Raw genomic sequence first — 22,681 nt, 5'->3', positions numbered from 1 at the left:
AAAGGCAGGTTAGAAATCTTAAAAAATTAAAAAAAAAAAAAAACAACCCCCCCCAAAAAAACAGGTGACGGTTGAATGAATAGACTTGAAAAGAACACAGTCAAATAGATGTGGAGGACATGACCATCTCTGCATTTTCTCATTGATGGGACGTGCCTTTCAAAGATGTCAGGAATGAACCATGTACTAACTCTCATGAGACTAAAATAAACAAATCATCACATCTGTGCTAATCTAGTGGTTTTATTATTGTATTTTAGACAATTGCTATGACCAGTTGGAAAAAAGTGAATAGGGGAGGTGTTTATCATTTGATAGTTGGGGCGTACCATTGTGGTAGGTGTATGCTTAGGGCTGCTAAGTCAACAGTGTCTCGTCAAGATGTACAATGCATCTGAAGGAGAAATTAGACTAGGTGATTTTGAACAAAGTGGTGACCTCTGCAGGCTGTTTTCATGGACAAAGTTAGAACAAATAGAGAATAACCTTTCTTTCCCCATGAATAATGAACCTTAATAAATGGCTTAGAATTCTCAAGATTATTTTATTGTAGATAAATATACAAATCAATAAGTGTTCTGTGTTGAAGTGAAGCCATGAGAAATAAATAATGAAAATATCTAATGACAACAAAAATACACAATCTTAGTAATGTCACTTCATTAACACCTCACAGTCTTAAGTGTAGTTGGTGTTTTGTCGACCCACAAAGCAAAATAAGCCTGTTGGAAGCAAGCTAACCAACTTGATGAGGCAGGCTTTAGACAGAAGGACTTGAGGGGTGGTGGGAACCAAGATGGCAATAATTATGCCATCCCATCCAAGTGCTGAATAAACCAGTTCAACCAGAACAGTGACAAATGTTCCTTAGCTGCCTTCCAAGATGAGAGTCAGAAGGCCAACCACCTCAAGGGTGCGTATGACTGTGGTGGATCTTCTTGCATCCCTCTGGAGAAACCTTTTTGCTTGATTAAGCCTCTGAAATGCCTGTACACCAACCCAGGCAACATGGGGAACAAACAGGAAAAAGTAGAGAACTGTGTGTGGTCACAGGGCCATGATCTCATTGAAATCACAGAGTCGTAGTGAGATAGCACACGTGACTGGAATGGTGTCATGGATGGCTGCGTACTTTTTAGGAAAGACAGGCCACCAAGGCAGGGTGGTGGTGTTGCTCTTTATGTGAGACAGCAACTGGAATGGATCAAGCTCTGCCTAGGGCAGAGTGAAGAATGAGTAGAAAAGTTATGGTAAGAACTAAGAGGCAGGCTAACATGGGTGAGAGTGACACCATTGTGAGTGTGAGAGCTAAACCACAAAAGGAATCAGCAAATATTGCAGAAAAGACACTCCTAAAAGGAGATTCAAAGGGTGTCTTCCAATGCCTTGCAGTGCAGAGATCCCAAGGACAGCAGATACCAAACCTGGTAAGCCATTACAGCTCATCACCACCCTCTGTAAACTGGCTAGGAGTGTGTTCATACTGCCCTGGACTCTGATGCTATCTACCACAGGCATCCTTTGAATTGTACTTCCTGTGTCATCTTTTCTAGGTCTGCCATGTGCCACGTTAGCACAATGTTCGGAAATGCACAGACAGGTGCGTCTGAAAAAGTTAGTTACCATGACTCAGGAGAGGATCAGTTAAGCACTTAAAGTCCTCTGTTGACCTTCAGTGGTCCCACTCACTGGTTTGAGTCCAAGCAGCATATAAACTTGTCAGTGACTAGTTTTTGAAAATTATTGGCTTGGACCAACATTTTCAAGCATTTTATTCAGGAATGTTTTGCATCGAGCCCTTCTTGTGGTTGACTAGAAGTCACAACAGAGACTTTAACTTACAGGTGTCAATGTTTCCTTTTGTGTTTTTACAGACATTGGTTGAATATGGAGCAAATGTCACCATGCAAAACCACGTGGGAGAGAAACCCTCGCAAAGTGCTGAGCGACATGGTCACACCATGTGTTCTCGCTACTTAGTAGTTGTGGAGACGTGTATGTCCTTGGCCTCTCAGGTTGTCAAGCTAACTAAACAGCTAAAAGAGTAAGTGTTTCATTGCTAGCAGCGGGATCATTCTTAAAACAATACCCTACTCTGTCTTCAATTTGTTAGCAGTGTCTGTTTCCTGCTTCTGAGATATGATACTTTCAAGTCATATTTCTGCCTTAGATCTCCACGCTTTCCTGCCCTCAAGCATTTGCGCCTTCACCTTTAGCAGCTCAGTTTTTCAGCTATTCTCTTTGTGGCTGTTTGCTGTGAGCATAGATGAAGGGCACAGGAGTGGAAAACTGTGTATGAAGTGATCTGGTCCCCTTTCCCTTTGCATACCTTGGGATCACATCATTGCTTGATCATAATTTCTGTTCGCATAGGATGTTTTTATATGTGAGGGCTCTTCCCAGTTACAGTGCTGGTTCTTGATGTTGGGAGGAATACTGGAAAAGGTCACTGAAGGTTTTTGGGTTTGGTTTTTTTTTTTGGAATTTGAAGGTCACCAAACCCCACAATGGCTACTGAGGAAATATCTTATATTCTATTTTTTCTTCATAGGAGCTGACCTTGATATTTTAGCATGTTTTTTAATAAACATTCTCTAAAGAGCCTCTTATTTTGAAGCATGGGTTTATACAATTGCTCGCTTGTATTGTAGGTGCAGTTAGTGTAACTTAACATGTCATAGGCTCATAAGACAAGACTTTTAGAAACCACCAGCACTGACCTTTCATGTTTCAACTTAAATACATTATCAAGAGCTTGTCAGCTACAAGAAGTATTGGAGATGTCTTCTGGCAATCCCATGTTTAAAGGAGACCATATCGTTTTGTGCAAGCAGCATGTGAGTTTCTGTACTGGGTGTAAATTACAAGACTGTTGGCAGAGGAGCTGCGGGTGTGACCTCTGTGAGAACAGGTGAGAGGCTGCCTTTTGCTGGACACAGCTTGGTCCAGCCAGCTCCACAACAGACAAGGACAGCTAAGGACACAGCTAAGCCCATCAACCAAGTTGTGGCACCGCTATGAAAACATGTTTGAGAAAGGACAGAAAACTGCCAGAGAGGAGAAGAGAGCAGAGTTACAGAGGAAGCAGCAAGGTCAGAGGAGCAAGAGTTGCACCAAAGGGACTGTGGCCCATGGAGTACCCATGCTAGAACAGGTACAGCCCTGAAAAATACTGCAACCCATGGATAAGCCCAGACCAGATCCAATGCTTCCTCAGAGGGACTGCAGCCTGTAAAAGACCAACACTAGAGCGCTGGAAAAAGTGAGAAGGAAGGAGCAGCAGAGAGAAACTGCTAAACACAAACCCTGACCTGTGCTTCTCATTGCCTCACTGAAGAGATTGGGTGTAAACTACAGCAATGACAAGATGAGAGAAGGTGTGTGTGGAGTGAAGCCTAGGACAGGGGAGAAGAGGAGCTTGGAGAGGAGATGAACCTGGGAGTGAAATTGAGCCTGGAAAAGGGGAGGATAGATATTTTAAATGTCTGCCCCTTTTTGTTTACCAATTGTTTACCTGAATCAATAACCACATATTTATGCTAATTGTCAATGAATTAAGTTAAATTTCCCAAGCTGAATCTTTTTCAGCCATGACAGTAATCCCTGTCTTTCCTCTGAACAATGACCTTTTTTGCCTCTGTTCTTCCTATTTTCTGCCCATCCCACCGAGGAGAGACCAGCTGTGTGAGTCCTTGGCTGCCAGCTGAGGCCAACCCATTACAGTGATAAAATTTTTAGTTTCAAACTGCATGTCTTGAAAATAAGGGTAAAAATTATTTATGTTCCTTATTCACCCTTTTGGTATAATCAGGTATCTATTCTGTTCTGGTTTTACACAAGAATTGTGTAGTAGTAGTCCTCTCTGTCATTACAGAATACCTTCCTGCATTTGAAGTATGCTTATTTTTATGTTTGTACCTCTAAGTTTTGTATTATAAAGGCATTTTCTCTTTGCGATATCTTCACTCTTCTTTTACATTTGTGATCTTGTATATACAAACAGTAAAGTAAGGATTATTATAGTTTTCATAATTTTACAGTCTGGTACTATTCACTGCACATTTCAAAGTACCAGGTGTTCTGTAGTTGGTTCATTTGCTAAGAAATATTAAAATATACAAATCAGGAAAGGAAAAAACCAGAATATTTCCTGAATACCCTGCATTAGCTTCTGAGTCATCTCAACATATAATGAAACTTATTTTTCCCATAACTCAGACTAAAAAAAAAAACCAACCCACACAGCATCTCTGACTTTACCAATAAAAGTGTTAACCCTTTTCCAAGGCTCCCCTTGTCATCTCACAGACTGTATGCATAGAAGGTCATTTATCTGATTCTTACCTGGCTCCTGATGGGTTCTTTTGCTTGTCTCAGCTAGAGTTAAATCTGCTTCCCTTCAGCAGCCTGTTTTCTTCAGGCTTCAGATTTAGCACCAGTAAGTACATCAGTAGCCTTTTCTTCCTCTTCTACGGAGATGTGAGTCTCTTGTGCACACCTGAAAGAGTAGCTTTTGCATGGCTCTTTGGTCTGCAGACCTCAGGCTGTGAGTGGCTCTGGTAGAAGCATGGACCATCAGAGGCTTATGGTCAGGAGCCAGAGGGGATGGTGGAAGAAGACTCTTGCTCTGTTTTGCAGCCCCATCCTCCATAAATACCCAAGGACAGTAAGAAGTACATGCCCGAGGTGGCTTCTCAAGGAGCTTTACCTTGAGGGGCAGGAGAATTCGTTGGCTACAGCACCTCAAAGCATCAGGTGGCAACAGATGGAAGTCCAGTTTACAGTCTAAGATACTTCAAACTTCTGCTACATAAGAATAGCGCCAATTTGGGCAACTGAGCTGGCTTTCCTGTGTTTTCTCCACGACTTTTGCTGGTGCTAATGGACATTGCTTTAGAGACAAAGGTGTTAAAATTTGTCATAATGGCTTAGTTGCATGGTCCTTATCAACATAAAAAGCCTTTTTGTGCTTCCCAGCCTTCCGTCAGCTGCTGTAAACATGAGCTGGTGATGCAGACTTCTTTTATTCTGAGTTCCTCATTAGCAAGGGGTATGATCCTCTTTGATAACACAGTATGTCCTTAAACACAAGAATAGTTGATATTCTGCAAGAACAGCATCACAGAAACTGCCTCGGACCATCACCTAGCAAGACCTATCTTCAAAGGTCCTAGAACAAAGAAGGAAGTACTGTCTTTCATTCTCTTTTTTTGAGTTCTTCCAGTCATCAACACAGAGCAGTTCTGGAGAGAAGTTATCCCAACCCATCATACTCTTTGGAGCCATTCCTGAAAAGAAGGCACAAAACCAAAACAATTAAATCAGATTTTGCCAGAGTCTTCACATCTTTCAGCTCTTTGATCCAAAGCGGCTCAGGTGACAAATACAGAGGAGTACAGCAAAACCTTCTGAGTTGGGTCTAAGACTCCATTCAGAGAGTAAATCCTATATATATGAAAGAAGGAAATAGGTAACTGCAGCTGCTTCTTTGAATCTTCACAAGAGGATTAACACAGACTTTTTCCCCAAAGAGAGAAGGTAACAAGCAGTTCTTTTCACAGGTAAAAAGGAAAGTGACCTGCAAAAAACTGCTGTTACCGGCTTCAAAAAAAAAGCTTTGGTTTACATCTCATGCTAACTACAGAAATTTGGTCAGTGCAGTAGGACTTTCTGAACTAAACAAACTAAACTAGGATAGTCACAAAGGTTTCTCAGAGACTATACAAAATACTGGTTTTCATTTTACTTCCTGAGATCTCCACAGGTCTTGCAATCTCAGTTACTCCTTCACTGATTTCATCTGCCTAAAAGAAAAGCTTATTTGGCAGTGTAGAAAATTCTACCTGCATAAATACATGATTTCTAGCACTGATGATATTAGTAATGACTTGTATTGTTTGGGCTTTCCTGGCCTGGAAAGACCAGGTCAGAACGAATGACGTAAAATTAGTGCTTCTCTAGACTTCTTTTACAATGCTACTTGATGATGTACCTGTATTGCCAAAGGGTTATGGTCCTGGATGTGCAAATCACTTAATGAATGAGACACTTGTTGATCCTTTTGGTACACTAGCCATCCAAAATCTACGGGAAGGGAAAGATCAAAGCAAACCATGAGTCAAAAGAGGAAGATGGGAAAGTGGCCACCACTTTTCTGTGTTTTGTAAAGAAAATCCATCATTTCCGTGAAACTTCCTAGGAATAGCTGTAAAAATAGCTAAATAACAAATTATTGTAGTAGTGTAGTAAGGTGTGTGCAAGTTGCTGGTTTGTTCTTTGGGGATGGTTTTTTTTTTTTTTGTGGTAGTAAGTGTTATCCAGATGTATAGTAAGAAACATTGTAAAGTTAACTTTACAATGTTAACCTCTTTTTTACTAAGTTGAGCTGTTTTATTTTCTGTTCTGTAGAGTGGCCGTTCTTGTTTTATTTGAAACAGAACAGGGAAGTAAGGCAACATATTATGAAAGATCCTTCAGTAGAGCCCAGTGCCTCAGCATGTTCCCTGTTCAGTTACTGATTTCATTAGGAGGTAGCTGGGATCCACAATTGTCTAAGGTGACACAGAAGGGTCCTTATATACTGAACAGAGGGCACTGTCTAAGCTAAGACCTTCGGAATTTGGGCATTAAATATCGTAAACTAAGTAAACCCTCCTACCCCTGAAGCTACAGTGATCTTGTATCCTACATCCCTCTGGTTTTAATACTCAGCAATGTTGCTATTCCAAGAAGTTGTGACCCCTCGTGTTCAATGTTATCTTAGATATGTATGAGTATGTAATATAATTTTAGGGATAGAGCTGGCAAGATGTATGGGTTTCTGTGAGCTATTTACTAACAAGCTAAATTGTGAAAATGGAGGAAACTAATTCTGTTAGCACAATAAAGTGTTTAAGTGGAATGAGTACATTAACTCTGCAGAAGAGGTACCAGAGATTTCCACTGAAGCTAAAAGCGTAAGAAGCCATTAGGTACATTATGTAGATATTTAGAAGTAGAAGTTGAAGGCAGCATAAAAGACAAATAAAACAGATAAAACAGATCACAATCTAATCTCAAATGAAAATTTCCCGGGCTCTTACAAGGGAGTATCTGGGAAGTTGCAGTGTGAGCCAGTGTTGACAGATGGTAGGAGTAGTTTTAAAATATCTAAGGAAGTGTGTAGGCAAGAGGAAGGAAGATGGAAAATTAAAGGAAGAAAGGATCTGCATAAAGCATAGTTGTATGGTAAAATGTGATGGCAAGGGAGTATGTCAAGATCCCGTCTTTATTTCTGTAGCGCTTTTCAGATCCACTCTGATTTAAAAGTGAAACTTGTTTTCTGCCAGGCCTGCACGTACAACCCCGAGTCTGAAAACTCATCTGGATTCTTTCTGGCTTTGACATGGCCAGTTATAAAGACTGAATTTGGAACTCAGCTAACTTTTCCGCTGATAGCATGCAAGCTAGGAAAGAGTTCAGCTCACTGGTAGAGAACTGTATTAGTTCTGCAGATCCAACAAGAATAAAAGTACTAAAAATATATTACTTCTACAGCAACAGAAGCAGAGCCTAAGAGAAGCAGATAAAAAGTCATTTTCACATGGTCATTTGATCAGGATCAGGGAATAAAACCAAGTGAAAGAGAGCATATGGACAGTAACAAAAAGCAGTAAGTCTCTTCTTTTCTAGTAGTTGCCCAATAATTCTGCCTGTGCAGTTTTTAGAGGCGCTGGAACTTACAGGTCACTAAACAAGATTGAATGTTATCTGTGGTGATCAACAAACTGAACGGGTGTTTTTGTGGTAGAATGGAAGGTCTAAACTGGATGAGAGGAGGGAGAGAGAGGACAAATTTTTTGGCAGATGAATCTATTCCTTCACTTTCATAGAACTGCTTGGAGGTTGCAGGTTTTCTTGTTCAACTGGGTTGTTCCTGTGGAAATAAGTATGTGGCGGGGCAACAGAAACGGTTATTACAGTTCTGTGGTAAATAGTATGGATGTCACTTTCATATTACTAACAGTTATTATCTGCTATTACAATTTTTTAAACATTGGTCTCTAAAGTTACTTACAAAGCAGTGTAGATCACAGCTCCACGCTGAGACCACAGTAGGTACAGCATTACTAAGATGGGTGCAGACCACAGGCAGGATGTTTGGTAAGGTTGGACAGCAAGCAGATGGGTTTTCTTCCTACTCAACTGAATACGTAGAGGTCATACTTAGCTCCGTCCTGCTGTTGAACAAGATTGGTCGAGCTCTCCTCAGTGGTTAAAGGCTGCTGTCTGAGCTCATTTGCAGACAGAAAAGGAGAGAGCAGTTGTCTGACCTGTCATTTAGCTGAGTAAAAGCCATCCACCAAAACCAGGAAGTGACTTCTTCATCTGTCTCCTTCTTCTCCCTTCACACAAACAGGTAAGAACCAAGTGGCCCTAAGTTTGCTCTGCCATATCTTTGTTTCTGGACTGTTACTTTCTGTGAGTCACTCAGTTCCAATGAACTGTTGCTTATGATCCAGCACTTGTCCTTATATGAAGTATAACAGTCTCTGAGAAGTAAGCATCTCTGAGTTGGTCTTGTTCAGTGATCATAAAATGTCTCAGGAATTCAGAGACAAGCACAAACTCTCTGTTTATGTTATCATTTATAATTTCTTTTCTTAGTTACTGTGTAAAGTATAAGTGAAAAGGACTTCTTTTTTGAATACGGAGTTGATGGGTAGTATCATTATCCTGTAGCTTACTAATGCTGACAGTTTTACAATTCAAGGTAAACAGTCTTACATTTTCTTGCAGGCAGACAGTGGAACGTGTGACATTACAGAACCAGCTCCAGCAGCTTTTAGAAGTGCAGCGGTCAGAGGGCAAATCACTGCCCACATCCCCAAGGTAAGGTGACTGCAATTGTGCTACAGCTTGAATTTGCAGTTTCACGGTACATCAGTTATCAGAAGCTGTGAACTGTCTAAACAGTAGATGGAACACATAACTGTAAAATAATATGTGGGTTTTTTACCTTGTGGGCTTGAAGGTGAGCTTCTGGAATCTAACTGTGTAATGTTGTGTAAATATGGGAAATTCTGAGTATGTAATTAGTAGTTCTTGTTTCCTGAGAGAATGAAAATCAGATTTAAAGTGGAATAGAATATATTTTGTATTAGATGAATAACGGAGGATCCTAGAAACCCCCTAGGAAAGTTATAATGTTTGACGTTGTGGTGGTCCACCGTACATTACTGCCAGCAGTAATTCATAAAGCCAGTTACTAACAAAACCCACCTTCAGAGTAATAAGACTCCTTCAATATTTTGCCTGCAGTAGCCTGTATAAAAAGTCAAAACTCATGAAATTGTATGTGTTGTTTACATATCCTGTCAGAAGTTCCGGAAGTGGACACGAACTGAGTAACATTAAAGTGCAGAGTGAAGGCAGAGGACTGGATCTGCAGTTCGCTAACGTATCTCTCTGACTTCAGCCATAGACTTCCACTGTGATGCATGGAAGTCAAGCAAGCACGTGACTTCTCTCTGATAGCCATCTGAACACAACTTTTAAGGGAATTAAGTAGCTCACATACGAAGAGGACTTGGTTCATCATTACATTCTAATTATGTTTCCTTTCTGGAAGACATACACAGTGCCTCTTCTTGTTTCAGGGTTGTTAGGGAGCTACGTATATGTTGAAGTATAAAGCCAGCATAAAATCTCCTGCAGGCATTGATGGTCAGAGCTTTGGGTCATCGAGTACGAACTTGTAGGATCAGTCGCTGCTTTTTTTCCATTCTCATAGAATCTCAAGCGCTTTTCTGGACGAGTGCTCCACGTCCCTGAATTCCATGTGTCAGTGTTTCAGACAAGTGCAAATAGTTACAGAGGTAGATAAAAAAGGCATTGGGATTGGAGATGCAGTTGTGTAAAGGAACTTCAGCTATGAAAGGGCTGTAAACTCCAAACTCTCGCCGAAGCTGAAAACCACACTGGAAAGAGTTGTTTTGTCCTTATTTTTTAGAATCATGGTCTTGGTCTTCCCTGTCTGCCAGCTCAGTGGGGACAATGGGGCCAAATGCTGTCTTCCAGCTCATTTGTTTTTTATGATTTTTGTTGACAGGTTTTTCCACGTGGTCTTGCATCTGAGTACTGGTGAGCACCAGGGCTGTCTTACTTTCAGTATCAGATAAGATCAGGTTATTCCTGTAGAAGAGTAGGATTCAAGATCTTTTTAGTTAAGTGAGCAAGTCTGAAAATGAGACTCAGTTATTTAAAATTTTACTTCATAGCTGGCTACTACTTTTCCTTCTAGCTAGAATTCACTTGTGGACATTATCATCATCCTAGGAGCCAGTAGCAGGTCTAAGAAAACCTATCCCTTTTACTGGGACTGTCTGTTGTAGATAGATGCATATTCATCAGTGTCTGTTTCAGTTTGCCAGGGTAGAAAAAAACCACAAAATTATTTGAAAATGAGGTGGTAGTATAGGCATGTGAATTTTGTATGCTGTGAGAACTATGGGCTCATCAGAGTAGAAGATGCTTGCAAAAAAAAGAAATTAAATTTATGAATTCCCTGCCTTGCACTCGCCTTAATTATGTCACCTTACTCTGGCTTAGAGGCTTAGAGGAAAAGTGATTTGAAATAAAACTGTGGCGTATTATGAGCTCTGGCATATGTCACAAGGAAAGAAATGGCCTCTCTAATTTACGTTGTTTGCAAATCAGACTTACTTGGATTGCTGTTTCCTCGCTATATAATATTTGGAGTTCTAAATTTAATTTATTATTCTAATAGTATTGAAATAAATTCTTGTCACCTTTCTAATGCTTTTCAGTATTTCATATCTTGAAAAGGTTTTGAGTGCAAATGGCCCTGACTTTTTATGAGGTCTTATATGGCTATTATTAATACCAGATGGAGTTTAGATTTATGAAATCATTGCTATGCAGAGAGCTGGTGCTTTCACAGTATTTAGAATAAGCTACTTTTGTATATGATGTGACTTGGAATAGTAGGCATTCAGCCTTGCAGGGTTTTTTCACCTTTTAGAACATGTCAAATCCCACAAATAGGAAACAATAGTTTCTGTAAAGTTTTCTTCAGAAAGTCCTCTTTGGCGTTGAAATAACCATTCCAAGTTTTGATTTTAAGGAGTTTTCTTTGTAAGAGAAAATGAAGAGACTCAGATCCTAATTAGGAGTGGAAGCAGGGTTACATCCTTCTCTGTGTAGTCTTCACTGAAGCATCACAGTAATGAATTCCATGTGAATAGCAATGAGGAGAATAAGTAGCAATAAGCTGAGACAGACACGTACACTGGAAATGGCAGTTTCACATTTTATATGTGCATTAATTTGGCTGTGGTATTTCCTCCTCTTTTTTTCTTTAAGCTTGCCATCATCTCCTGCTTCTGGCAAACCCCAGTGGAAACCATCTGAAGCAGATGAATTGTCTCCACCAAAAAGTAAATTGAACACCCAGGATGGGATTCAGATTCTTGGCAGCTTGGGAACTTCTAGTCACACTCGAGCCAAGATAAAAGATGAGGACTCTGATAAAATCTTGCGCCAGTTGTTGGGGAAGGAAATCTCTGAAAATGTCTGTATGCAGGAAAAGCTGACTTTGGAATTTCAGGATGCTCATGCATCCACAAAGAACGTGAAGAAGATTTTGCCAGAGAAAAGGGAGCTGAAGTTAGCCAGGCTGAGGCAGCTGATGCAGAGGTCTCTCAGCGAGTCTGACACAGACTCAGCTAATGCTGAGGACCACAAGACCACCTCTGTGAAAAGATCTGACAAACCAAGGCCTCAGCCTATAGTGGAGAGTGTTGAGAGCACAGAGAGTTTGCACCTGATGATTAAGAAGCACACCTCCGCAGCAGGGCGCCGCTTCCCTTTTGGTATCAGGGTTTCTAAGTCTGTGGATGGCCACAGCCCTTCCCCTACTTCAGAGAGCAGCGATGCAGATAATGAAGCCCCGTATCAGTCTGGTACTGTACCTCAGAGCCAGTTTTGTGGAGAAAGCTTTCCGCCCAGCACAGACAGTGCCTCTGCTCAAAAGGTTGCCACCAGCCCTAAGAGTGCTCTCAAGTCTCCATCTTCAAAGCGCAGAACCTCCCAAAATTTGAAACTCCGAGTAACTTTCGAGGAGCCTGTGGTGCAGGTGGAGCTAGCAGAGTCAGAACTAAATGAAGAAAAGGACAAAGACCGGGGCAAAGGGCTCACGCGGGCTACACCCAGCTCTGGGGAACCAGCAGGGGAACAGCTGAAAAGGCCTTTTGGAACCTTTCGGTCCATAATGGAGACATTGAGTGGCAACCAGAATAACAACAACAACTGTCAAACAGCAAACCTGATCAAAACCTCATCAACGCTGCCTTTTACCTCATTAGGAAGAAAGACAGCAGACAGCAAGGGAAATCCAGCAACTCTCACAAAAGGAAGAAACAAGCCAGTGAGTGTACTGAAAGGAGGAAGGGCCTTTTTTTCCTCCTGTCTCTTTCAGTAATGAATAGGTTTGACAGCTTCTTCTTCCTGACTTTCTGTCGCAAAAGGATGCACAGAAGTACTTTACTGTATTTGACCTATAGAAAACCCATCACTCCTCTAGTTTTGCTAGGCTTTTCCAAGGGGTGGCAGGTATTGCTTGTGAATGCATAGTGCACAGTGCATAGTGCACGTGGTTCACATGTTCTGTGTTGAAAGGTTCCACAGAGGCCTGATACACCAAGAAGTGATATTTGTTGTTGCTCTGAGTGATAAGTCATACAGTGAGAATGTCATGCTTGATTCCATGGGATTCCTGAGGAGTAAGTAGCTGAAGGACTAGCCCTGTCCTGTCTGTAGACAAGAGGATAAATGATGAGGCCAAGAGGATAAAAATAAGTGATAAAATATAAAGAGGAAAAATAGCAGAAATGGTCCTTCCTGCCTCTGTGGGAACTACAGCCATCCCCTAGGTGTCAAAGCTGTCAGTACCCAGACTTCTTTGCCCACCCTCTACTCATTGCTGCGGTCTTCTTTTGACAGAGCATATGGCTAGCCTGTAGTAAAATGTATTGGATCCAGATCATCCCCTCTCTGGGGTCCACAGAGTGCCCTTTCTGGGATCCCAGCAGAAAGAGGCGTGTCTCCAGTTAGGAGGCTGGCTCTCTTGTTCGAAAGAAAGGAGAAAATACTTTGAACAGATGTGTCTTCCAAGAGAAAGGGGGAGGTATTGAATGAAAGAGTCAGAGGTAGGAAATACTGTGATTGCAGTGTGTTTGTGGAGTGGAGAGGAGTGCGAGCATCTGGAGATACAATAAAAAGTTGAGTGAGAGGAATGGCAGATGATTTAATCCTCTGTGAAAAAACAGGGTGGAGGGAAGGGGTGGATGGAAAGATGGGAGGTGGAAGAAAAATTTCAAGATAATAAAAAGAACGTAAAGCAGGCCAAGAGAAGGAGGAGGAATAGTGAATTATATACTGTAAAAAGTATTACAAGGTAACGGGAGAAAAACACAGGAAAATCTTAGGCACAGAGGAGGCGGAATGAGTATGGAAAAGAAACAGTGGAAAGAGAGAACTGCAAAACAGTGAGCAGTCTGTATTAGTGGGTACTGCTGGAACAGTAGTGCTATATAGCAGAATGTGAAATAAAACTAAAAATTCAAAGGAGACCTAATGGTCTAAACTGAAGTGAGGCTGCATTTATTAAAGTCTGCTCAGAACCACAGTGTGTACTACTGATTTGAGCCTTTAAAGACATGCACCATCTAGTCAAACGGCTGATTTAACATAGAAATATTTTCATAACAAAATGACATTCTTTTTTCAAAAGAGTGATTCAGATGTTATGGTGACAGAGGAGAAGACAGTCTGTCTTCAAAGGTGTTCTGATAGATGGCAAGGTCACGAGCAGTTTTCATAGTTCCCTAAAGAGTTGTATGAGGTAATTCTAACAGTATTGATGCTTGCACTTTAAAATGCATGTTGTCTGTGAAATGCCATGTTTGCATGTCGTTGTTTCCAACATCAAAATTGTGGAAAGAATGCATTTTCATACCAACCCGAAGGAACCACAGCGCACATCTCAAAGAGGTAACAAATTCAGCCTTATTTACTAATTCAAAAATAAATCTGCTAACATGTTATTCTGGCAATTTGACCGCGTGTTTTGGTAGACTTTTGTGTTACACGTTTGGTAAGCTTAGTGCATGTTTTGAACTGACACGATATTGTACTTCCTTAGGGTCCTTACTTCAGCTACACCAGTCTTTCCTCTAGCATGGTGAATGAGGAACTTCTCTGTAACTGTGCTTGGTACGTGCTTATGCATGGTGATGTTTAGCATCTCTGTTGCTTTCTTTTCTCAAATTGCATGCGTTTGCTGACGTTATTCATAACTGAAATACCGGAATTGATTGATGCACAAAAAGGGAAATAGATGAGCAGATGAACATCTAAATTCTTAGAAGAGCAGAAATTTGTGACTGATTTTTGCTGATGTCACCACTGGAATGGATACAGGATTTCAGTTCCAAGCAGCTATAGAAAGTATTCATACTTGGAAATCCACCGGGGAGTATAGCACGCTTTGGCTGAGTATTCAGCCTCTGTTGAATGAAAGTCAAGTGCCAGATGAGAATGGAAATTAAATTTCCTATCTTGAGCAGACCAAAAAGACCACAGTTCATCTCTAAATGGAGAGTGCAGAGAACATGAGGCAAAATGCTGTACTTTAATGCTCTCCTATTTTCACACATTTCTCTTACTTGCCCTCAGACTTTGAAGTTAAATCTGTTTTTTAAAAGTCTGATAACGTTGACAGTGTTCAAACTCCTTAATTTAGATGTGTTCCATCAGGATTATTCAAGCGGACAGAGACCAGTCCCTAAAGGTCCATAAAGACATGTTGGAAGAAACAACATTTGACAAAATGTGTGTTGATTTTACAAGCAAATGCTTTGTAAAAATTACCTGTCATTTTTACTCAACTCTTAACACTCACAAATTCATGTGATGATCATTTTTTTTGTGTTAAACTGAGATGTAAATCTTTTCATTAGACTTGGAAAAGATTGCTATTCACACCAGAATTATGTATTTGAAGGTACTTCTGGGAAAATCATAAATTAGTCATTCTGCAGTTCAGGAACCTAAATTACTTTCAAGTTACCATTTTCTCAATGTCTAATAATTTTTTTTGTTCACTTGTTTTCTAATGCCAGGACCTTCTCATACTTAAAAACTCTATTTCTGTAATGGAAATGGAAGTCTTGTTCTGAAGTCATTGGCACAGTGTATGTGAAACCAGAAACAGAACTGTAAGGTTTCTAAGAGGTTTAATTCTCTCCTGAAAACAAAGAGGGAAATTCCGGTGCCAAAAACCGACTGCACAGCAGCAATTTGAGGGAGCATCAGTGGGCAGCCTCCAGTGAAAACAACCTGCTGCCTGTCCAGACTGTGGAGTAATACAAAACCATTAATCTCATCTTTGTGTTACAGTCGTCTCCCAGATGTAGCCAGTTCTTGTAATTTGGTACTGCCTTGTGTAAATGCTCTTGCATGAGAAATCCGTGGCAGCATGGCATTTCCCCGGAAGCAGCAAGAAACAGGGAAGGTCGCTGCAGAGCTGCAGAGTCCCTTGCTTGGGCAGGCAGAGGTTGGTCCTGAACTGCTGGATATCCCTCCAGGCACTGCTGATCCAGGGACCATGTCCTGAAGGTGGCCCTGTGGCAGTGAGCACATGGAAGACCAGAGAGTAAGAAACAAGGCGCAGAGTGCACTAGGGGCACAGCTTGAGGAGGCTATTACTGTACCCACAGATTAGGACAGAAGTGAGCAAATTGTGTGCTAGAGTCTGTGGCTTGACATTTCCAAAAATCACATGAAGGGAAGATGTATTTTCAGAAATCAGAACACAGACCTGAAAGCTCTCAGAGCTTCCAAGCCAGCCTTTGTGATGCCTTTTAACATCCGTTGTGGTTTTTGAACGGCAAAATGGGTGCCTGTTGTTAGTCCACTGCATGCTGCCCTGTAGCCTGTGAAATTTAAATAATATGAGAACATCACCATGGTGTGCACAAGCCCCTGGACGCTGAATTTTCCCTGAATCGTCTGGGGAGACTGTGTAGTTACTATCTCAGAGCTATTTTGAAAAAGAAGCTGTCTGGAAAACAGTGTAGCCTTTGGTGTTTTAAACTTCTGTAGATGGATATACTGGGGGGGGTTGTTTCTGGACACGTTTCCAAACCCATTTGAGTTCTAGACCCTTATATAGGGGATTTTATTAGCATCTTCTGAAATCTGAAGTAGTTATACAAAATCTACCTTCAAGTCAGATGACATTCCTGTCTGCCAGTTTCCAGATTCTTTTCCTTCAGCTTCTGTTTATTTCATTTATTTTTTCATTCAAAGCACACAAATACATCATCGCTTTGTAGTTTACTTTTTCAAATTGGTCACAGCTTAATAGCAGAGGATTCTATTAAATTTTCTAGTATCCTTTAAAATTTGATACACCCTATTTTTCTTCAGGCCCTAGAGTACATTTCAGATGTGCAGGATGGGTTGGCATATTTTTTCCTTTTTTGGGAGGATTGGGTAGTTTCTTGCATATTATGACTCCAAGCAAATGCTTGTAGTTTTTTCCATTTTACATGGATGCCAGTGAACAGTTCTTTCCCACACTTGAAATTGTCTGAGGTCTGCAGTACATTAAAGTAAGTGCTAACTCCCTGTATCGGGAGTTAAAACCCTGTTTTAACTGCAGCTATCAACAGCAAAAATTGCTTCATACATCACAGGGGCAATCAGCAGAATCTGCTGTCAGGTTTCAGTCCGATAGTGAACAGGGTATGCTTCTAAAAGAGTAAAGGGATCTAACCTAACACGTCCCACTGTCGGACCCACTGCTGAATAAATTACAACTTCAAATATATACTCTAGAAAAAGGATGACTATCTTTATGACTGATAAAGTAGTTACAATTCAAACTAGTACAGTATAAAATCAATATGAAGGTAATTTATGCCTGGTCCCCAGACAACTTACAGTTGTGCTGTTGTGAACTGTTATGATCATGCATCAGTGCCTGTTGCATGAGGGGATGTTTAGTATTCTGTGGTAATTGTAGACTGGAATAACGCTATTCCTGTTTACAATAATCAGGCTCACAAATATCTGAGTTTAAGGCAAACTTTTTATACATATGCTTTTTCTCTTTGCTGTGTGTTTTTAACCTCCTGCTGGTATGTGTCCTTTGCAGCAACAAACAACTAGTCATGGTTATATTGTAGGAGTTTTGCTGTTCAGCAGTAATAACTAAAAATGAGCCTTTTAAGCTGTTCAAAAGTAGTTGTGGGATGGATGGTTAATCAAAAATCTTTCAGCTGGAGGGTTAATTGAAGAAAGGGGGAACGTTCTGGGGATTCAGAACAAGAGCATCTGAAAGGAAGTGAAGAAACTGAGTGTTACAGATATTTAGTGTTTAATTTTTCTGCTTTAGTTAGCAAGCTATCATTTGAGTCTCATACACAATAGATATTTTTTTTTTTTTTAAATTTAAGCTTACCTGGTGTGGAAATGAAGACACACTATAAATACACACTTACCTATGTATCTAATAACATCTTAATGATTTGAACTGAGATTTTACCTAAATTACAATGTTAAGAGAGACATAGGCCCTGTGTCAGAAAGAGAATTACTGCTTGTCATTTTTCATGTGGCCTTTGCCACTATCTTCTACTTAAGAGGACACATAAAGTAAGTCCAGTGAAACACCTTCTGAACATATTTCTCTGCTAATTATTAATGGGGACTAGATGATTCTCTTATAGCCAGAGTCAGAAACAAACAGGATATGTCTAGTGTAGGTTGTAGTGGATCTTTTTATCACTGTGGTTCTTCTCCCTAAAGTACAGGGAATTTTTGGATGATCTGTCCATTATTACCGGAACATTATGACACTGTACTAATTAATGCCATGACTTTAAAAGCTCCTTATTGTCCCATTGGTTTACAGTTTTGATTTCAGAATAGAAGCTATAAGAAAGTCAGAAAAATCCACAGTATTAAAAAGAGTTTTGTGTGGTACATGTCTAAAGAAATAAGCCCAGAGAGAAAGATTAATCCAGAGTTCAATACTTGCAAATGGAATAAAACAGGGTAAACAAACACAGGGCAAATCCCTCTATATTGTTAATGTTACCATGAGCAATTTTCTTCTTTTTCTCTCCAGGCATGATGAAATCAAGAAGAAGAGCCAGAAATCCGACAGTCAGAGTACTAAAGAGCCAGAGCTGCAGGAATTCTTCCTCTAAACCACATTGTGAGATGTCTCACTTTGTTTGAAATACGTGAAATATATCCTTTTGAAACACTGAGACATAGCCCTCACCAGCAAAACAGCAGCTGTTAGGATGCCTTAATTTGTAGCAGTTAGACCATATACAAAACTTTTCTATGATATATGTGTATATGTAACTTGTTTGTAAGCTGTGCTGTGTAAAGGCATGGGTGAGCAAAGATAACAATTTGAAAATTGTGACGACACAGGCGACCTCCAAAATGTTTGTTGGGCCACAGAACACATTTTGTATTTTGCATCTTGCATGGATATATTGTCATATATCTTTATTTCCCTTTGTCGATGCCATATACTGTCAAAGTTTCAGCCAGGACTCTGCCTGCTCAGCTCCTCAGTGAGACCAAGGCAAAAGCATTGATTTTTGGGGTTTGGTTTTTTTTTTTTTTTGAGTATGTTTTGTCTGTTGTTATTTCTGTTTTTTGTAAAAAAGAAATAAAGATGGTGTTAATAGGACACACTGAGTGCAGGTATTTCCTATGCTTGGCTGTTCTGTCTTTTGAGTTTTAAGCATTTTGTTGATCTTTTTGGTGTTCATTTGATAATGAGACAATGTTTTGTACCAGGATTTCAGTTCAGTCAGTCAGTTGAGTCAAGAATTGCTTCAATGCTTAGTGGTCTCTTTTCAGCTTTAAAATTTGTGGAAATAAAAGGAAAGCATAAATGCAATTTTAACTTACCATTTATTGATGCTTCACAAACACTGTGCTCAGCTCTCTTCAAATTACCAAGTAATCTGCTAAAACCTAGTCCATATTCTTTCAAGGCTGTTGTGATCCTTTTATTGAATGTTCTTTGAACCTTTCAGAGAAAGGTTCTTACTGAATTCACATAGTTTCCAGTGAACTGTGAGTACATTCTACAAATATATCATACAGTACAACATCCAGAAGCAGACTACTAGGCAGTCTTTACATGATACGTTTATTTATATCAAATATGTATCCATATATTTGCTTCATTTTGATTAGATCGATCTGTTTCCATTTGAAGACTGCTACAGTTTGATGAGAAAGATCCGAATACATGAGGATTTATTTTATTGAGTCTTCTAACAGAACATGGGGAAATCATAGAAATTTTCCAAAAGAAATTTTTTATTACAAAGACAACCATAGAGTCCTAGAATGGTTTGTTTAGGAAGAGACCTTTAAAGATCATTTAGTTCCAACCTCCCTGCAGTGGATAGGGACATAAAAAAATTATGAGATTATGCAAATTAAATTCCTGTAATTGCAGAACTAGGAAGTAAGTACTATGGACACTCAAGAGGATTTTGATTAAGTGCAATGCAGTGCTTTCTGTGCAGTTTCTCTTGCCTGTTTTTCACTGTGTTCATCTTGACCATCAGGCTTCTTTTCTGGTCAGTGTGAAGAAAGAGAGCCTTCCTGAGTGTGGTTCATCCTATCTATTACATCATTTACAGGATACCTTCCCACCTACTAGAGGGGAAGTAGTAGAGCTCTCGGAAGAGTTACATAGTATTTGGATGCCTTTAATTAAGTGAGATAAATGTCTTTCTTTGGGTCACTCTTCAGAGTGATGTCACGTTTGGCCATACAAGCCACGATGGACCGAGATGACTGAATGCCCCAGGCACCCTGCCTGGAGGCTTTCGATAAGCACAGAGTACTACTGTAAAAAATGGAGCCAACTGAGAGATCAGCAAAAACCCCCACAAATAGAAATAATGAAAGCGTGGACTTACAGAAATGAAATTCTAAGTTTCTTTCCACAGTTCTTATCTGTCACTTGGCAACACTTTGATTTTTGAGCTAAAGCAATAAACCTAGCACTCCAGTTGACCTGAGCTGTGTTGTTTAAAGAAACAACCAAACCTCCAAAAATATCTGTCATCCAGGAACAGCAATACCTCTAACGGGGCCTCCCGTCATCTGTGTGCATATGAAAAATCCGAATGCAAAGTGAGAAGAGACACATGTACTGCAATTGCCAGAGCTGAAAGAGAGCATAAGGAGAGATCCTGTACCTGGTAGATGGGCTTAAAACAAATTGGCACTTTTAGAGAGTGTGTAGAGTCTTGGCTGTGGTCATGTGAATGGTGGATGCAGCAATCCTCCTGAGAGATCTTGGCTGTCTGGAGATGCATGAAGTCTGCCATAGCTGTCTGTAGTATCTAGCTGAAATGGGATAAAAGTGAACTTCTCTGAAAGGATTTTAAACATTCCAGCGTGAAAGTGCTGTCAAATCCTGGAAGAAGGAAATTGACTATTCTGGAGACTGGGGATTTAAAAGTCACCTCCTCTCTGCAGGGCAGCAGTTTCTAAAGGGTATGTTCTCATGCAGCACATGGTGAATCAAATTATGCAAGTATCGTAGGGCAATTGAGATTAGTAAGTAAGATAGGATTGGGATGCCAGAAGACACGCAAGGTCTGTGGTTAAAGATATCCGCTAGGTAATTGATGTTGTGTGGAAGGCTCCCATCCCACATAATTGGATAATTGAATACAGCTGGGCAAGGCTGGGTGTTTCAAGGAAGAGCTACACATGCTGTTCGTACAGCTGTCCACGGTTCTTGAGCACATCAGGGCAGAAAGCAGTCTCAGGGCTAGCTAGTGCAAACGAGAGGACAACTTGATGAAAACATGAAAAGTGGTGTCTGGAGAGTTTTTTCTCTGGAGAAGGTGAACTCATGTTGTATAAACTGCTGATTTTATTGTTCCTAATTTGTAGTTTCTTTCCTTCTCAGGGCCCCAAAGCATACACATGGTGCACTCTGATGTCAGGCCTGTTAGAGAAATGCTGATTCTGTGATCTTCAGCTGGCTGAAGCAATTGCTCTGCATATTTGTATCCTTAGTAGCTATAGAATCCAGGTGCCATAACTCCTTCTGTTTGGTTTATAATCCTCCAGTCAGATCCCTCCTGGCATAAGTCAAAGTCAGGCTTCTGTCAGCAAAGCAAAAGCATTTCCCAGAGGCAGAATAGCTGCTCAGGGATTTTTCCAGCAAACTTCTTTGGGATATACAAGATAGCCAAAGCTTTTAACAAGAGCCCAAACCCCTTTTGATTACAAGCCTTGACAGGAAGGTCCTCCCTTGACCACTTGGAAATTTCTGATCAAAAGAAGATAGTGAAGTCATTTGCTAGTGTACCAATATGTGTCCTAGTAAAACTATTTGTGAACACCACAGATGCAAGAAATGGCTTTTCATGTTCTGTCACCCCTGAAGATGTCAGAGTAAGACCTCTCTGTGTTTGTCGTGTGGTATTGTACTAAAGGTGATAAAGAGAGAGTAGTAGGGAATTCCCTATTTCATCTGGTCTCTGGCTCTCCTTTTTTGAAGAATGAAAATAATTTGCTAGGAGCCTTGTTTTTTCATGGTTGGCTGATTCATTCATTTGTTTCAGGTATTTGAGATAACCAGCATATGGGTAAATGCAGTATCAGAACTGCAAGTATGGAACTTCATTTCATCAGCAGCATGGTGGGCTGTGCTTTGTCTGCATTACTAGAGCAGCATTTTAAGAATATTTTATTTATTTGCCTTTCAGTATCCGTATTAGAGGGCAAATATGCTGGTTTACTAGATTACTAATGAGTAAAACGACTGTAGTCAGCATAGTTGTTATATGAAGGAGACAGAGGAGACAAGTTAGACAAACAGTTTAGATTTAACATTCATTTCTCTGTAACCGTCAGAAACCTTTTTGTAATGTCAAGCTGACATAAGATCAATGGCATTACAAAATATGAGTGACAGCATAACAGTAAAAAAAATACTCCAACATCCAGTTGCTTATAACAAAATGGTAACTGTCTCAGAAACGTGTTCTCTGAGAGCTGATTTCTTGCATGTTTCATCACCTACCATTACAGCAATGTCAGAATATGGCCGTGCAACACAGTCAAAAGTTAGTAAAAATGTCAGCACATCATATGCTAGGTATGAATTAATGGATTAGTGAATGAATCTCATGATGAGGCAACTTTGGTCTGCGTGTAGACTAAGACTCGGATCTTAGGACTCTTGGAATACTTCTTAGCCTTTTAAAAACCTACTTGATGAAAATTTGACAGAAAGGTCTGTGAAAAATGTAGTCCCTGCATTTAGAGCATCAAACTGCGAGGTTTAACTGTCTGTCATGAAATGGTTTCTCAATGACATAATAGGAATAATTTATCAAATTATATTGCATTTCCTATTCTAAGTTCAGAAGTGTCTTTCTAACTGTACATCAACTGTGTCCAAGTATAGCCTTTTACATAATTAGCTGTTGTATAACCTTGTTTCTCCACTTATAATTTTAAAATAAGGTTGCAAGAATAAACACAGTTGTTCATAAGAAGTAAGTACTGCACATGTCCTATAAGAAAAATGTCTGTCAAACACAGA

The 22,681-nt window shown here is 40.1% G+C and overlaps 1 protein-coding gene across 1 annotated transcript in view; it reads left to right on the top strand.

The window, feature by feature from the left end:
* Window positions 1-18,353, top strand: part of SNCAIP (synuclein, alpha interacting protein) — a 54,408-nt gene extending 36,055 nt beyond the window's left edge. Inside the window, exons 7-11 of the mRNA XM_010131722.1 lie at window positions 1,875-2,044; window positions 8,779-8,871; window positions 11,365-12,427; window positions 14,204-14,274; window positions 18,197-18,353. Coding sequence (XP_010130024.1) covers window positions 1,875-2,044; window positions 8,779-8,871; window positions 11,365-12,427; window positions 14,204-14,274; window positions 18,197-18,278 — 1,479 coding nt within the window. The 3' untranslated portion in view covers window positions 18,279-18,353. The remainder of the gene's footprint in view (window positions 1-1,874; window positions 2,045-8,778; window positions 8,872-11,364; window positions 12,428-14,203; window positions 14,275-18,196) is intronic.
* Window positions 18,354-22,681: the final 4,328 nt, after the last annotated feature.

This window comes from Buceros rhinoceros, unplaced genomic scaffold, assembly GCF_000710305.1.
Source record: "Buceros rhinoceros silvestris isolate BGI_N320 unplaced genomic scaffold, ASM71030v1 scaffold2040, whole genome shotgun sequence".
NCBI classification, from domain to species: domain Eukaryota; kingdom Metazoa; phylum Chordata; class Aves; order Bucerotiformes; family Bucerotidae; genus Buceros; species Buceros rhinoceros.
This window is presented reverse-complemented; position numbering and strand designations above follow the sequence as displayed.